The sequence below is a fragment of the Strix aluco genome, chromosome 11, assembly GCF_031877795.1.
Source record: "Strix aluco isolate bStrAlu1 chromosome 11, bStrAlu1.hap1, whole genome shotgun sequence".
NCBI lineage: Eukaryota > Metazoa > Chordata > Aves > Strigiformes > Strigidae > Strix > Strix aluco.
Window position 1 is genome coordinate 24,189,947 of NC_133941.1, and position 17,635 is coordinate 24,207,581.

General features: G+C 37.4%; 1 protein-coding gene across 5 annotated transcripts in view; it reads right to left on the reverse strand.

Annotated features, from left to right (window-relative positions):
* The window catches only part of FAM120A (family with sequence similarity 120 member A), a 56,557-nt gene that overhangs the window by 30,957 nt on the left and 7,965 nt on the right, over window positions 1–17,635 (reverse strand). For 3 of the 5 annotated variants that reach the window (XM_074836733.1, XM_074836731.1, XM_074836735.1), the window contains exons 3-8: window positions 13,743–13,825; window positions 4,838–4,966; window positions 4,259–4,355; window positions 3,078–3,178; window positions 2,500–2,783; window positions 1,003–1,090 (exon numbers count right to left, since the gene is read on the reverse strand). In XM_074836733.1, coding sequence (XP_074692834.1) covers window positions 1,003–1,090; window positions 2,500–2,783; window positions 3,078–3,178; window positions 4,259–4,355; window positions 4,838–4,966; window positions 13,743–13,825 — 782 coding nt within the window. The remainder of the gene's footprint in view (window positions 1–1,002; window positions 1,091–2,499; window positions 2,784–3,077; window positions 3,179–4,258; window positions 4,356–4,837; window positions 4,967–13,742; window positions 13,826–17,635) is intronic. The other 2 variants (XM_074836734.1, XM_074836732.1) reach the window with 1 other exon arrangement.

Consider the following 17,635-nt stretch of genomic DNA (forward strand, 5'->3'; position numbering starts at 1 on the left):
CCCGCGATGCGGAGGAGAAAGGAATGTAATAGGTCAAACTAGCATCTGCCTATGGTGACTAATCCGCAGGCAGATACAGTTATCGTACGGGGCGTAGTCTGCAAAAATAATAACCACTGATGGATGAAATCATCAGCTTGATATTTTAAGCACAAGGCCCAAGTTTACTGGAATTTCTACCCGAAGGTATGGGGAACATGTTTTATTTTTCTACAGCGTAAGTAACTCATGATTGGGGTTTTTTGACACAAAATTAACAGTTATACAGTTCCATGACAAAGATGCATAGATACTAAGCTCAAATGCTTTGAATGTTCTTTCCAAACACAGTTCAAACTTGGAATACAGACCATCATACTCTTAATTTGACAACGGTTTTAAATCTTGAAGAAATTTAACAGGATAATGTTAAGTCTTTATCAAGGGCTTAGTTATCCCACCCTTACTTAGTTAAGTAGCAATACATTCTAACTGGTCCCATGGAGCTACTTTAATATGTATGATGTGAAATTCATACCAGGCAGTTATAAAGGACTTTTATGCCTCAGCTGAGCTTTAATACACCTGTAATGGTCTGGGGCTAATACTGAAATGTGTGTTAGACCTCTTCTCACTACACTGCAGGTTATGTGACATGGACTCTGAACCCACAGACGCTCAGACTGCTATACTCCTTAATAAAAATCAAAATAATGCACTACTGTAAACACAGATAGAACTATCTAAGGATGAGATTGTTAGCTAAGGAGTAAACAAGTTTATTGGTTTCTATTTTGTATCTGGTATTTTCTAACATGTCCTATTTATTCCATTTTTATGTATACACTACAATATTCCCTGGAAAACTTCTTACTGTACTTTTAAAGCTGTTTTGTAGTTCACAAAAACGTGTAAAAGTTTACACTAAATCCTACAGATCAATACTGAAAATTCTACCCAGAGTTTGCTGTAAAGCTTTAATACAAAATAAATAATTGTGATGTTTGGAACTTAAGAAATTACCTTTGTTTGGTCTCCCAGCTCACCACGCGTTTGACTTTCTGACTGGGCTCCTGTTTTCTCCCAGCCTATTTTGTTCCCACTGACATGGCTGAAGGACAACATAAAGAAAAACACCATATTAAAGTCCTGTTTAAGATACAATGGGATAAGTCCTTGGTTACTGTTATTGGAACTATGGGCCAGAGACTCTGATTTTAAGGGATGCTATGTATTAGAAATGTCAGTTAGACACTTTAATACTGACATTTATTCATTTACACTATGTCAACATTTGGATTGTATTTCAAAGCTGTATATTACAATGACTAAATAATGTTCATGCAGGAAAAATTCTTGACTGAACTTTAAATATTTGTCACTATGCCAAGTAATTTTCCTCAATTAGAAGACTATGTCTCCAAACTGCAACATAAATTACACTGTCTAGATTTCAGTTTCTAAACTTATTCAAAATTTATCGCATAAAATGCGTAAGGCAAGACTATCAAAAATGCTGAAAAATATTTTATACTGTTTTTTTCTAAAGCAGGTACATTTCCAGTTCTACACTGCATGGAAATCATGCAAACTCACTTGATTTACTAAGCAAAACACATGATAATATTTAAAAGTTGATAGCATACATCAAAAAACCAAAGTCCAAGCTATCATGAGTAACTGTAGACACGTTCAAAATTTAATACCCAGTAGTAACATACTATTATATTTTTAGAGGCATATATACTTTTAGAGGCAATCACAGACCTGCTAAAGCCCCAGGCTTTGATTCTCACACAGTAAGCTGCTACACCTAACAAGACAAAGGTAAACACAAACTGTCCCTGTTCAAATTTCCTTTTTGGGTTAGAAAGCAGTAATTAGATGAAAGTCGGCACAACTTTATTGCCAAGGACAGACATATGATCTACTGGAAATCAGAAATACTTCTGCAGCAAACAAGGTACATTAGTAGAACAGAGCAAAACCAATTTCACTGCTGCTCTGTTCCACGCATAGCCTGTCAATGGGGGCTCTAAAGACTGTCCTAAATGGTGAATTTCTGACATTCACACAAAGTTTCTTTGCAAAGCCACATCATCCCAAAATTTAAGAAGTGTAAACACTACAAATTCAGTGAAGTTTCATAGTTTTTAGCTACTTAAATTTTAATGAATTATACTGTGAAGCAGGAATACTTCTTTCATACAAAGTAAAGAACTCAAAGGCTTTATGACATTTACCAAAATCTCATTCTCTCCTTCTTTCAATAAAATGTAAGGGCAGAAGTGGAAAAACACCCAACGTTATTTGGTCTTAGATTTCTGCTTGTTAAGGAACAAGGCAACTAGAGCAAACCATGGACGTGTCTGCAGTCATAGTGACCTAAAACTATTTTTTTAAGGTCTACCGTACCACTAATTTGCAGATTTTGTACTTCCAGGATACTGATGAATGATTTTGAAAGTAAATTTATTTTAACAGAAGCCGAGCAAGAAAACACCCTAATGAAAAACTTACTTCACTGCACCTCCGTTGCCTTCATCATTGTCAGAGGATGAAGATGTAGAAGAGGCAGGAAAATAGGTTGAATCCACATGATTAGGGCTCCCACTCTGAGCTGGATTTATTGGAGAAGATCGTTCATACAATGGTGTATGTTTTCCTTCATGAGGAATGTTACTGTAGTTGTTCTGCTCAGAAAGACTTTTTCCACCTGTTTCCAAGGTGATGGCTGGCTCAGAGAGACTATATGGGTATGGACCCTGACCTTGGGCCCCACCCTGATTGGACATCTGCTGGGCCTAAAATAAAGTGATCTTTCTTAAGTGAAGGTAACAAAAAGGCTTTTCTTTTAAAACAAAATACGTTATTTAATCAAGTGGCATTTTCCAAACGTACACATTAAATCTCAGCCATCTTGGACATCCGCAAAAATTGTTCTACCAGGGTCTGTAGCATCACTATAGTTCCAGACTTAAAAATTCAATTGGTGAACACCCACGCTAAAAAAGTTAGATATACCTTTCCCACCTAGATTTTAATTTGATGAGCACAGTAGGTTTCTCCTAAGGAGAAGGGGAGAGGGCTATACTTACCACAGGTTTTGCTTGTAGTGAGGTCTGTGGAATGTTAAGCATCTGAGAAGGAACATATGGTGGCACTATCCCAGGCATACCAAACTGATTTGGTCTGGCTGCTGTATTGCAAAGGGAGAGGAGGGGAAAAAAAGAAGAAAAAAAAAAAGAGAAAAACCCAAACACTCATGAAAACAGTCACTATTTGACACTAATGTTACCCTTTTAATCCTTTTTCTTCCATGGTTTATCTATTCTTGTTCTGTTAGCATTACTGTTTTCTAGTATGTCTTTAAGTCACTTTTATTCAGTTTTGCCTTTTAATAAAGATACTTTGTAGCTTGTGAAGACTATTTTACTTGTCTCACCTTCTCTCAGTTCTTTGTATGTCTCATTACTGCACATTTCTAGTCTACCTGGGAATCAAAGGAAGCTTAAAAGAAAAAAAGCCCAAGAGATGTCATAATGAAGAAGGTGGCAAATACAATGTCACACAGGTATATAATGCTGGCGTTTTCTACCATTTGAATATTTGATCTAGAGTAGCCTTAATGCCCTTTAACGCAGGTGTTCAAACGTAAATAAGACACCCCACCCCACCAAAAAAGAAGGAAAAATCTCTTATTAGTATACCAGTATGGTAACTGAAAATCTTTAGAAAATTTCAGCTCAAATTATGTTTTAGTGTTAAGAATGAGGTATGCGTAGTAAATCCTGTGATCACACAGTTAATTTGTAAGCCTTGAGAATAATGTGCAATGCCAGAACAATTCGTGGCTGCAATTTAAGCAGGTATGTTAGGACATCAAAAAAACAAAGACTAGAAAGGGACTTCTAAAACGTCAGGTAAATCCAGTGAGAAACAGGAAATGTTTTATGGGATAGAAACTGTCTTCATGATGGGAACTGGTCACCAGACTTCAGTTGTTTACAGCACCATACTCTCAAAGCATCCTAATGCTAGAATCAATGCAGCAATAGCTAAGAGAAAAATCAGCCCAAGTTGTTCTCTTTTTGGGGAAAACACCACCTCTGCACATATCCTATGAAAACCTTCTTTTGAAACCTCATATTCAAGAATCAGTGAAAATTGCCCAAGAATATAAATATTTTTATAAGATCCTGCTAATACTACTATTTCTGATTTAGGGTTATCCCAGGTTTTAGTTAAAATGAAAAGCCTTATTTCCTTAATTACTTACCTAGGTAATGTGGTGGATGAAATGGCATAGGTTTATTAGTTGCTGAGTAATAAGCAACTGCTCTCTTAAACCGAGTAACTTTGTCATCTGTTCTAGACTAAAATAAAAAAATAAAAAGATCTGTCAGGAGCAGACCCAGGCACGTCATCTATAGGTCAGCACTGTACTGCAGAGTAGTTAACATACACCGTATCACATACAGTACTAACGCCTATGGACCCTTGAGGACTACAGCACTATTCCAGCACAAGAAATAGTACATCAATCCATGCAAAGGTAAAGCTTGAAAAGACAATCTTCATGTACCACTGATGTTCAATGACAGCGCAAAAAGCCAAACTACAAAAGCCCTTTGTTATCAAGAATTTAACTTTAAAGCACTGAGGGTAAATGCAGTATTTTTACCTTTGGAAAGTGTGGAAAGTGAAATGAGGGTTATCTAAGACACTGCATATACCAATGGATTCTTATTATCTACTGATGCAGAACACTTCTTTTACAGAAGGCAATTCTTCAACACAAATGTATCGCACAATTGGTTTAAAAAACCCCAAACCAGTATTTTGCTTTATACTTTACCTGTGAATGTTGAAAAACATCTTTTGCTATGGCATCCAAATCAGTGGTGTCCTGAATATTACGGACGTAGTCAGCTACGGCTTTGATCACTACGTCACAAGGTGGTAAAACTAACTGGTGAGCACGTACCTATGCAAACAAACATACATGCCAGTATGAAATAACGGCGTAGCCCAAGATACTCCAATTACACAGCAGCGAATTAAACTGTCTACTTATTGAAACTATATTCAACAAATTCCATGTTGCCAGATTTCGTATCTAAATATTTTTGGGCCTTCCACCTTGTTTTTAAGACTTCGCCTTAAACACTGACTTATATGTTTTTCATTCACGGTATAGTTACATATATGTGAAACCTCACCTCTATGTATTTGCTGGTTAAATATCAGCTCCAACAACAAACAAGGTCAACAACGCTAGTTATTTTACTGCTTTCTAGCTGGACATTTTCTCTAGTGCAAAATGCTTTATCTAATGTGGATACATACATTTTTTAAATCTATCTATGCCAGCAAATATTTTATTTTGACATAGTTTATATTCTGAACGTAAAGTGGTATCAGAATTGATGAAAGAGATTCACTGGGAACAGGAAGATCTCTACGTACACAGAAAAGGAAGGATTTGAAAAACAGATGGAGAAAAGTATCTCAAGGAAACTTATTTTCAAGATTCTACAGAAATTGGTCTAAAAATAATTATTTGAAAACTACATAGTTTAATAATTAGTGTTTTCAAATTTTGTATATTTCATTATCCGTAGTAGAATATACTCATACAGCTTCACATTATATATAACATCTCAGGCAAGAAGCTATTTTAACTTCTTCTACATTATACACCAACAAAGAATGATGTATGGATTTCTCTTGTTATGATGTGAGCATAGTTACTTTCTCTTTCAAGCATTTCAGTATCAACATGGTTATAGGGCTGGTTATTCTTTTTGCAGACACAGAGGAAATTCTTAAGATAATTCCATTGATAAAATAGTTTCAATATTCCAGCATTAAAATAATTAGCGTTCCACCATCCACTGACAGATGTGTCTGACCTGTATTCACCAACTATTTTAAATGGATGAGAAACATGTGCTCAAATGCATGCTAAAAATTTCCCTCGAGTTTATGACCTGAGCTCATACAGACCACAGATTTGTCTGCAAGTAAGAGTCTATGACAGTCTACTCAAGATGTCAGGAAAATGATGAATTCCCATTGATTCACTGGTCACTGACTCAGGCCATGGGTTTGAAAAGGTAAGAAGCACTTTGGACTTTGTGGCAAAAGACTCTTTGTAGTAAGAAGAAAGAGCTGGAAGAGCTTTGTGGGATGATATCCAGAGTCCCTACTGACAAAGCTCCCACAGCTCAGCAACTGGCAGCTGCAGATGGATGTGCTGTACCAGGAAATTCTAGACTCGGTTCTTTGGCTGGATCCCTTCTTGTGTCCCCATGAAGAAAGGAGGGGAACTGGACAGTCCTGAAAACCCTGGACTTCCATCTCAACACTCTCAATAGGCTCCTCCTGAAAATAAACTGAGGATTATTCAGCATATGATTATGGGAACTACTGCTCTTACATGCACTGTGTGACCCTATATGGGGTATAGAAACTTCAGGTCAAGCAACCATCATGGACCACTGTGAAACTAAAAGCAGCCGGGTCTGAAGAGCTGCTCAGCTGTAGGCAGTTTCTGTTCCTTTCGCTCTGTGCCGCACAATGTGCGCACTCACAGGGGCAGGGAAGAGGGCTCCAACTACGTGTCCTCAATTTTAAAGGATGCCTGAGGAATTTCTAAAAATTCTGTCTGGAATCTCTGTACAATTCTGGAGCACTTCGTCCGTGCCTGTAGAGGCAGCTAGGTTTTTGCTTTTAACATATTTTAATCTGCCTATTTGCAAAATTCAACAATTCAAGACTTGAGAGATCATCATTATTATTGTTGTTATTTAAAACAGCTTTGTTTTTTAAGATATGAGAAAATGTGAAAAATCTTTAAGCTTGCATTCTACACAGAGGTATCTTAAAAATACTGCAATTCAGCCTTGTCAGAAATGTTTATGCAAAATTCTGATTAATACTTTAAAATCTGTACCACAACCCCTTTTTTATATGGCGTTTATCATATGTAATTATTTTCTTTTCTGCTCTTAATTGATCTGTTTATTATGCAATTTCTTAGACTACCTTCTTCATATTTAGATGATGAAATTTTTGTCCAGATTCCCAATTTTATTAATTTCCTTCTCCTAATGTTTACTTTCTACAAACGTCAGGATATTCATTCTATACCTGGTCATTCTCTACCAGTAGAGATGAGCTCCCCATTTTACGAGTCTAAATTAAGAACAGTTCTGTTAGTATAGTCAGTGGCACAGTAATTATTTCTATTTCAGATAGTAAATTCTAAATTCTCACTAGTGTGCATTCTGAATATATACAACAATACTAAATATAGATCACATTTGTGTGTAAGCTTACAGTCACAAATACTGATGATAAAATTTTGCACCCAATCTGCAAGCAGAAGCAATAGATTTTCTCCTCACTGGTAACCTAAGTTGTTTTATGAACACCTACCATTTTATTTGTACGTGTAACAATTATACATCTCTAAAGAGGCTGAATCATAACATGGCTGTGTCATGTTAGATGTGCTCTCTGCAGAGTCCCTTAGAGAAACCCTGCATTACTACCTAAGTGTTTCTGCAATCTCTGCTTGAAAATTCAGTGGATGAAAGGAGTAAGCAATCCATCATTAGTTTTATGTGATCTCCAAGATGATCTCCAAGATAGCAATATTTCATAAACTGTAAGCAGTTAGCATCAAGAGAAGACATCACTCTAGCACTAATATTCAGCTCAGACCCTAGAAGTATGAAGCTCAAGTGAGACATATTAAGGGCTTACTATGCATATCACCCCCAGTTTAGCTGCTTTTAAACAGCCTAAAGACCTCGCTGGAGCATATTCTTAATTCCTGAAGTGAGACCTTCTGAAAGTTTGTATTACAGATTTTGGATTTTATTTTACTCTGATTCAAAAAAATCCAGTCCAGATGTGAGAACACCCTCAAAACTAAAAATGTCATGACCTACACAGAAGCCAGAAATGAAAAATGGAGAAATGCGATGTACTTTCCTGATATTAAAGAAGAAAAGATTTCTATTAATTCTAGAACTTCCCAAAATTGTACATTTTGTACTGAATCATAAATATGCATTAAAATGCAAGTTAAGTCTTACTAAGTGTCAGGTATGGGAAAAATTAAGACTTAGCAGAAGTTACAGAAAACATGTTCACGGTTCAAACTTACTTTTAATTGCACACAAAACATTTCAGAGCAAAATCAGCATCATATTTCACCAATTTCTCATTTTAAGAGATTTATTCCTAGGAGCGATTTTTTTCCTTATCCTCTATGGAAGAGTTTCAGACAAGCAACAACATGGAAAAATCAATTTGGGGAAGGCAAACATGGAGGTGGATCTCACACGTGGATGTGATCAGGTTAGAAAGCATGACATCTGAAAATGGCACGGTTTCTCTGCCAGCTGTAAAAAGACTACTTCAATTTCATAACAGACCACTGACAAAAAAAAAAAAAAATCACAAGCAACCTACCAATGCGCTCTGAAAAGATTAAGTGGGGAAGGGAAATTAATACTACATAGGTTATTTGTCAAAATGAGGCAGAGAGCAACATTACAAGCCCAGAAGCTACAAGATAAAAATGTCTTGGTTTTGACAAAATAAACTTGCAAAAATGCTTTATTGAAAGAGAATAGACTCACATATAGGTAACTCCACAGGATTATCAGGATGATGTAGGAGGTACCTAAGCCACACTTGGGGAAAGCTCCCCAATTCTGGGACAACTCCAGTTGCCCACTGTCTCCAGGAAGTGAAGCCTTTAAAAGCTAATCAACACAAGTACCAGCATTTACTGTTGTGCCTGCTGGAAATCACTTGGTTTTATTTTCAAACCATTAAAAAAGGAGATCTCGAACATTCAGTTACTGTGAGGTGATGCATAGGGAACTTTTTTTTTCCCCACTGGTGAGACAAAAGAAGATATGAAGAATTACTACAACAAATTGCCTGGGTTTTGTTATTTTTGTCTAGCAATTTCTATTACAGATCATATCCAAACTGTTAGGATCTTGTATCAGCCTTTGAATGTTAAAAACGTTTAATCTTACGAGCTTGTAGTGCATCTGATCTAATGACAAGCTTTCTGAAGAGGCAGGAAGTTCCCTGGATGACTTAAAATCCTCTCAAACCAGCAAAGCTCAGCTTTTCCCTGAAGATCAGGTTTTTCAATTAGAAATTCTCTCTCCTCCTCCCTCTATCCTGGCTGGGATACTGACCTCTTTCTACTTCTGCATGTCTTGATGGTAACAAGAATACACACAACATGGAGATCATTTGCTAACCATTTATACAAATAGGACTCTGAGAAAAACAAATCTAAACAGAGAACAAAACCGATGTCAAGAAAGAAAAGGAGAGAGCAGAAGAACAAGCCAAAGATGTGATAAAGACAGACTTCATATGAGACAACCTGCGTGACAACCCTGCACGCCACCACAAACTCAAGGGCTGCCATCCAGAAAGACCTAGACAAGCCAGAGGAATGAGCTAATGGGAATCTTAAGAAATTCAACTACAAAAGCAAAGTCTTGCACCTGGGCAGGAATAACCCCTGGCTACTCTGCAGGCTGGTGTTGTGCCAGAAAAGGACCTGGGGCTCTTGGAAGACAGCAAACTGAATATGAGCCAGCCGGGTGCCCTGGCAGCAGAGAAGGCCAGCTGCACCCTGGGCTGTGTAGCAGGAGCATAAGGCAGCAGATCGAGGGAGCTTGCTCCTCAGTGCTTGTTAGAGCACCTCTAGAGCATTGCATTCAGTGTTGGGCTCAAGCCAGATGTGAAAACAGATGAGCAAGTCCTGCAGAATGCCATCAAGACAGTTAAGGAGTTGGAGCACTTACGCTATGAGAAGAGGCTGCAGGAATGGGGCTTATTCAGCCTGGCAAGGACAAGGCTTTGGAGATACTAACAGCAGCCTTCCACTAGCTACAAAAAGGTTATCACGCACATGGAGCCAGGCTCTTCACAGTGGTGGATTGTGGAAGAACAAGAGATGACAGACATAGCCTGAAACAAGATGTGTTCAGACCATATGCAAGGCAAAACATTTTTACCATTGGTAAAAATTGTCAAACCACGAAGCAGGCTGCCCAGACAGGTTGTGCAGTCTCCAACCTTGGAGATTTTCAAGACTAGTCTAGGCAAAGCCCTGAGTAACCTGTTCTGACCTCAAGCTGACCATGCTTTTATCAGGAGGCAGGATGACTTCCTGAGGTCCCTTCTGACCTGCAACATCCTATCATGACCCTTAGCATCAAAAAAAAAAAAAAAACCCAACCAGACATTTACTTTAATCGTATCTTAAGATATAACCTTTGTTATCTAAGCAGCAGCAAAATACCTAAGCGCCTACTTAGCATATTAGTCTCCCTCTGGCAGACACCCTCTGAAGTCAACAAACACAGAAAGACAGGAATTTCCTAGAGCAATTCAGAGAAGGACCCTAACTTGCATATTTTGGATTGCTTTCTGGAAGCATCTCTTTGCCTCTCTACTGAGATGAAACAACCAAGGAGATTAGGTTTCCCTGCATACTCTTCTTTTTCAAAAAGGGAGATTGCATTAAGACTTGTTTCTAAGGTTACGTTGCGAATAAAGTCAGCACTTCTTCAGTGGTATGTGCTCCCAAATAGGTACTAATTCATTCCAGAGATAAGAAACTGGCCTCCTAATATAATTCTGATGGTATTATACATTGATCTTGAAGTTCCATACTGTGACAAGCTTTCCCAGAATAAGAACCGAATTCTTTGTCTTAAAGATAAATCCCAAAGCACACAAATAAAAAGTAGTATAATGCTAGTTTCCAAACAAGATCTAGCAGTCAAATTATTTCTCAGGAAGTCTATCAAGGCCCTTCTTGTTTCAACTTCTGATTCAGGTTGTCATTGCAGTGAACGCTGCTCTCAGTCAGGACACAAGCACAGGTCTACACGTTTATTAGATCTGTTATCTGTTTACATAGGGACATTTAGACAGACAATATCCTGACTCAGAACAGCTTGCAGTGTCAGTTTTTGATTTTTTCCCCTTTTGCAGCAATAGCAATTCAAGTATCTTCATTTAAATTTGTCCGTGGGACTTTAACAGCTTTGCTGAGCTGATGGGTCATTGCTGGTGTCTTCTGAAAGGCATGGCTTTTTATCCAGCGAGTAAAGATGTTGTCCTGACTGTGAGGTTCATTTCCTTCTAGATGTGAAATGTAGATTCTTCATTCAGGTTTCCATTTCCCTTCCTTTCTCCCATTTCTACTCACCTGTTCCTAGATGAACGCACTACCCTCATGTTTCTCAAAAACAGAGGTACAGGTTCCTCAGTTTTGCTTTTTTTCACCTGAGCAGATACATCCATTTTCTATCAGCAAAGACTGGTGGTTTCTTTTCTAAGTTACACTTTTTAATTGGTGGACTAGCAAAGCTTCTCTTGTAGGAAGAGTAACCATTTTGCCACATCATAATAAAAGATTAAGAAAGAATGCAGAAAATAAATTGTGCGTTATTAGCTGTTGTAGCAGGCCACTGGGAACTGAATCTGTTAGATCTGATGCTCAAGACCATACTGTCTTAGATACAAAAGATTAAAATCTTTACACAATGAGAAGAAGTTTTCTAAATCCTGAGTTGAATGAAGTGTGGAATTAGAGCTCTTGGTTTCCAAGTATGGAGAATACTCAACAGTAACTCTAAACAGATACAATAAAGTGAAGTTTGTAAATATAGCCCAGGGATGATATCCTGGGCAACCATAACAACTTCTCCCCCCCATTTCCAGTTTTCCAGCTTGTACTATTTGTAACTATTCCGAAACTACTTCTTGCTATCAAGCTTGTGGCTAATATAAACATGTATTTTAGGTTTTTTTTAAGCATGCATAAAATTTACAAGAAATACTGCTTTCTGCACATCTACCATTACCGGGTCTCTACAGAGAGAGCTGTAATGACATCACTGACATACTTGTATGTCAAATAAAATTAAATTGAATTAATGAGCTACTGAAACAAGTTATAATTTCAAACCATGACCACTGCTGAAAATGAGGCTAAAAAAATAGTAAGTTGTTCCATGACCAGTAACTAATGAAGACTGGTTTCTTGTAGACTTGTGTCCTTGTTGTTTTAGCCCTTTTTTTCCCTCCCTTTGACATCATTATCAGCCAGGAGACAGAAATGCTGCAGTTCATTTGGGGCCATGTACTTAACAACCGGCCATCGAGCTGCTGTGAAATTAAACAAATCATGTGTAGTGCTGGCCTTTTCCCTCAGTAAGGGCACTAATTTGGGGTTTTTTCACTGATAACAGTGTATCAGTTTTCACAATGCCTGTAACAGCCAAACAGGAACCGCTTTCAATTCTGATTAACACTGGCAAGGGCTGACACAAATGCGGGGAGGACTGCCTAAGACAGCCCAGTGATGCTCTAAGGAAACAAAGTTTAATCTCCCTAGGAGGATGACAGCTACAAAGCCCAATTGGTGTTTCCACTGAAAACGTAAACCTAGGAGCAAAGATGACAAATCTCTAATTTTCATTCTGGTCAAGTCATTCAGTACATGTAGAAGGCTTTTCAGAAGGTCTAGGTGTCTGAAATCATATTCTGAACTGGCTGTAAAACAAGTCTCTATCCAGCCTATAACAGAAAAGTATTCTGAACATCAGGAAGTTTATCAACCACTTTGAGAAGTCCTATACTTTAACCCTTTTGGTAAAAAATGAAAATACAGGCACACTCAGTCTTTCATTTTTTCATCTCAAGTTTTACAAGGAAGTAGCAAACATGCATGCATATTTTGTTTTGCCACTACAACGTGCTGACACTTACCTTTCTAAACACAGGAGCGGCAGCAAAATAGGGGATGAGCGTAACATCAAATTGTCACAGCTGTTCACTAAGCAATGCACGTGCAAGCCTTAAAAACTCTGCTGAAAATCTCAAATCTGTTTTTAAATTCTACCTTCAGCAAAATAAGTTACAATTTTTCAATGCTTAATAAACTTTTGGAACAGAAGGGGAAAAAAAAACACCTATTTTTGTTGTAGATACAACAAAACAGTCCTACAGAATTTACAAAAAGCAAATTGATTTGCTGAGTGGTACACCTTAGGAGAAAGGGAAAAAGATAGGTCTATTGTGGCAGAGAGAAAGAAAGGTCACTATTATCCCATTCTCTGATGTGTCCAGTTTCCCTTTTATAGCTGCCTACTTGGCAGATGCACAAAGCAGGCGTGAAGAAGCAGAACAGACATACTGTAAACTAAGAGCATCAGACACAAGTTACTTGTCTAAAAAATAAATTAAAAAAATATCTGTGGAAGGCTTTCTTGTGCAACCTATTCTCTAGCATATTTACACTTTAAGAAGCACAGAAAACTGACTATTATACACAAACTCAGATCAGTAGAAAATAAAATGATATGGTAGGAAAATATCCAGCTAATTAGTTCTGACAGCTGAAGAACATGACTAAACAAAAAATTCTCCTCTCAAAAAAAGAAGAGAGTAAGAAGCTACATTCTCAAAGCTATATGGCTCGTGCAGCTGAAGGGCACTGAGGGGATCACAAAGGCTAAGTTTAGCCTTGTAAGGCTAATCGCCCCAGGTATCTTCTGCAGTCAACAGACTGGGACACCAGAGGGTGACCAAGAACAAGAGCCTTCCATAGCTGCTGTGAATTAACATATTACACTGTTCTGATTAACCGTTATGATTTGATTTTAGCTTAATTGCTTATAGTTATATTAAATTTGTACCTTAAGTGAAGCTAGTGGATGTTCTGGACCAAGTAAACTCCAATGAAAGGAAGCCAAATCTTCATCAGGTAGAATATGATTACCTAGAATGTAATGCAGAACTTAAGTACACCATAAAATGTTACACACTGTTTCTACAAGCAGCAAAACAGATTTGCAATCAGTCCTCAATTCCTGATCAATACAATTAACAAAGAGAGATTAAACTTGCAGATATCTTTTTGTTACTCCAGAAAAACGTAATTACCATGATGCTGCTGCAGCAAGATACATTTCCCTCTGCTCAAGGAACACTCTTCCATGAAACCCAGCTCACTTACAGAAGCAACAGAGCCAGTCACAACACACGGTGTCAACCTCAACCTGGCATGTCCTATTAGGGGATCCTCAACAGGACTTAGTAATGCAGGTGCAACAGTGTATGAACACACTCTCTTGCTCTCTGACACAAGCTGGTAAGTCTTTCCTGCATCCCAGCATGTGCCATTACTGACCCACATCGGAACTGCCTCTGGAATCTGCACTCTGCTCCATCATGCAGTGTGGGTCAGGCAGCAAGCCACCAGGCAGATTTATTTAACCCTCAGGAATGCAGGCAGCTCCGATGACACTTAGCAGGTTCCCAATTCCTGAAGTTTCTTTTGGTGACCTGATCAGGTCAGACAGGAGCCTGGGCTGGCAGCATCAAAGTAATGGGGAAATTATGTAGTTGTTTCAATGAATAGAGATAGTGGCTATATTTATCAAGCTGTTCACAACAAATGGAAGATCACTTAAATGATTTTGGTAATCTTCCCCAAAGCACATCACATTCAGAAAAAAACCCTAAAAAATTCTTACTAGGAAATACTTCAAACCTTTGAATTAATCAAAGGCTAAGTAATCAACCACTGACAGAGCTCAGTGTCTGTGGATCCAAACTTCACAAAGAGCTAAACAGAATGCTACACTTCTAGTAGAAAACTTAAGGATATTTTCAATATCTGGCTTTATAGAGCACTAGCTTAGCAGTGAATGCATAGTTCTCACTACTATTAATAAGTTTAAAGTTTTTTTGCCTTTTTTTTTTTTTTTTTTTTTAAATTTCACAGTTTGGACAACATCCTGAACTCTCACCTACTCATAAAGAATTTGACAAGATTCTTTGAATATGACAACAATTCTTAACTTTCTTTATATTTTGCTTGTAAAATAATTTAGTTTGCTTTTAATGCTCTTTAACATGTGAAAACCATGAAAGCTGTCCATTGCCTTGTGAGTAGCAGATGCCCTCTTAGAGAGGGAAGTCTTTGTGTCCAATCAATACTTCACCTGCCGCTGAGATCTCCAGCAAAGAGACATTATAGTCTTTATTCATTAGGAGCTAAATTTTAAACTCACATCAGAAAGATTCAACAAGATCATACGTAACAGCCACAATCTTACTACTCTAATCAAGGTAGGATTAGATAGCCTTTATAATGCAGGTTGGAAAAAATCAATTACAACCAGACCACTAGACAGTTTTGTGATAACTAACAAAAACTCCTGCAGATGCTAGATTACCTTTTAAAATAGTCAGAGCTTCTGTCCCTTCCACCAAAACCTCAATCTTGTTTGGTCTCCATCTGTCATTTCAATTAATTCCTTTCCCTTGAACACACATATAAGACAGTCTGACCATTTGATCAATTCTCACCACATACTGAACTGTAGAATTTAGGACGCTGAAGTGCAGCAGCATCTTCTGTAGTTCAAATAAGAAGCGATGCCTGTACTTACCTTACGTAGTTCTAAAATTTTACTGGGAAACAGAATGAGACTACATAACTAAACACATGTTACAAAGTACTGTCACAGTGGGAAAGAGATCAACGTTACATAAGCAACCTCTATTTCTTGACCTGGCTGAACAACCTCAACATATATTGATTTTTCACATTTTAATGGCTTATTATAGTGTATGCCTTAGGTTTTTTTAAAGCAATTAGACACTAATTGAAGCCACTGCCCTTTCTAAAGAGTTCAATGAATTACAGCCCTATACCTCACACTGTGTTTGTTTTTCTACTGCTGAAGCTTGGGGTTTGGTTTTTTAAATCACTCTGAAATATCTGAGTCAAAATTTACAAAAGAACCCAAATCAACTCCTGTTTACATCAACAGCAATTAGGACGGAACTTAAGAGCACATTCTCAGAGGACACAGTATCTTGGCCACATTTTAACTACCCATGACAAGGATACTCCTCATATTATAAAGCTAGAACTACAAAACCCTTCTGCATGAAAAGCTCTAAGAAGGAAAGAGCTATAAAACAAGCCAACTAACCACAGTGTATACATAACCTTCTCAGAAAGTAATCTTTAAAAATTTGCCTAGTTGGTACAGTCAGAAAACTGTTTTGCCGGAATACTTCAGAGACTTTATCCCTGAACATAACTCAATTCCAAATCATTTGCCATTGAGAACGTTTTTTTAATTGACCAGTTCAGCATTGTTTCTCAGGCTCCTCCAACTGCTGAATGTTTGGCTGAATCATTCAAGATTTTCTTCTCTTTTCAGTGTCCCCAAATTGAAGACACTGACAAGAAAGTATCTGAAAACAAAGAAATTTGAGTTTTCCATACACAGACCTAAAGCTGAGTACTGATAGAGCTATTGTGATAGTTTTGGCCTTCTGTAATCGTAAACATTAAACCAGCAGCTTAACTGCAATTATTTCAGAATACATTAATGTTTTCCTAAATAAAGTACTAGCACGGGGAGTTACACTGATGTACCCAGAACAGAAGAGCAAGGTAACAGATTAATTAGCCTTCCCACGTAATCAAGCGCTCACTTGTTCTCTCCCATTGTGATTTTCTTTATCAGGTTCAAGAGACCCAAAGAGGCCACAGGAGCAAGGGCAGAATAACCTGTAAAGCCAGACAAGCCCTCAGATATTAAATCAAAATATAAAAATTTAGATCTGAATGAGCTACTCTGCTTTAAACATATGTCACACTACACACAATTATGTGCCTATATGCATTCAGTATTATATTCAAAAACCTGAAGTTACTATATGCCTAGGGTTGCAAAAGTTAAAAAATGTTGCCAGTACTTTAAGTCAGTATCTGTTTGTTGTAAGCTTATATAATCATTGTTTATATCATGAAATACCTAGGTTTCCTAGTATTCATTAATATACATATATATATAAAAACCACCCCACTTCTCATTGCAGGAGGACCTCCTAAGTATCTTCTGTTCTAATTCTGACTTCCATAAACTTTACTCTGATTACTCATATTGAATACACACACAGAAGAAAAGCAAAAGAAAGAATACACAAAACTAAACTTGTAGCTGAATTGGGGTTTTTTTAACTTTTGCACCAATTTGGGAAGAAAAAAAAGCTACAAAGTATCTCTCTAATAATCATGTGAAATGACCTCAAGTTTCTTTCTCCTAAGAGCAAGTTGAAAAATATTTTGTCGTATGAGATATCTTAAGAGAAAAATATGCAAGAGCTTCTTGCATAAAATTGCAAAACCTTCAAAAAATTTACTATTTTTCACCTACCATTTAATATCACCAAGCAATGCCTCAACTGGCCATGTAGCTGTAATTCAGTGACAAGTTAAAATGATGTAATTCACATGTACTTCACATTAATTCCATAAAGCATATCTGCAACTGTGAAACTGCTTTTCAAGCAGTAATTCTTACTCACTGAATTGGCATGCAACAACTTATTTATAGACTCCAAAACAAAGCCTAGCAATAGTAGTCTGTCATGCAAACACAGAGTTTTTGCTTTAAATTGCAGCTTAGCCAACCATCTGCCATTCCTCAATACAGCCATGCAGGCAGGTAACCGTTCTGGATATAAAAAAACCATACACCAAGAAAAAGCAACTTCGACTAGT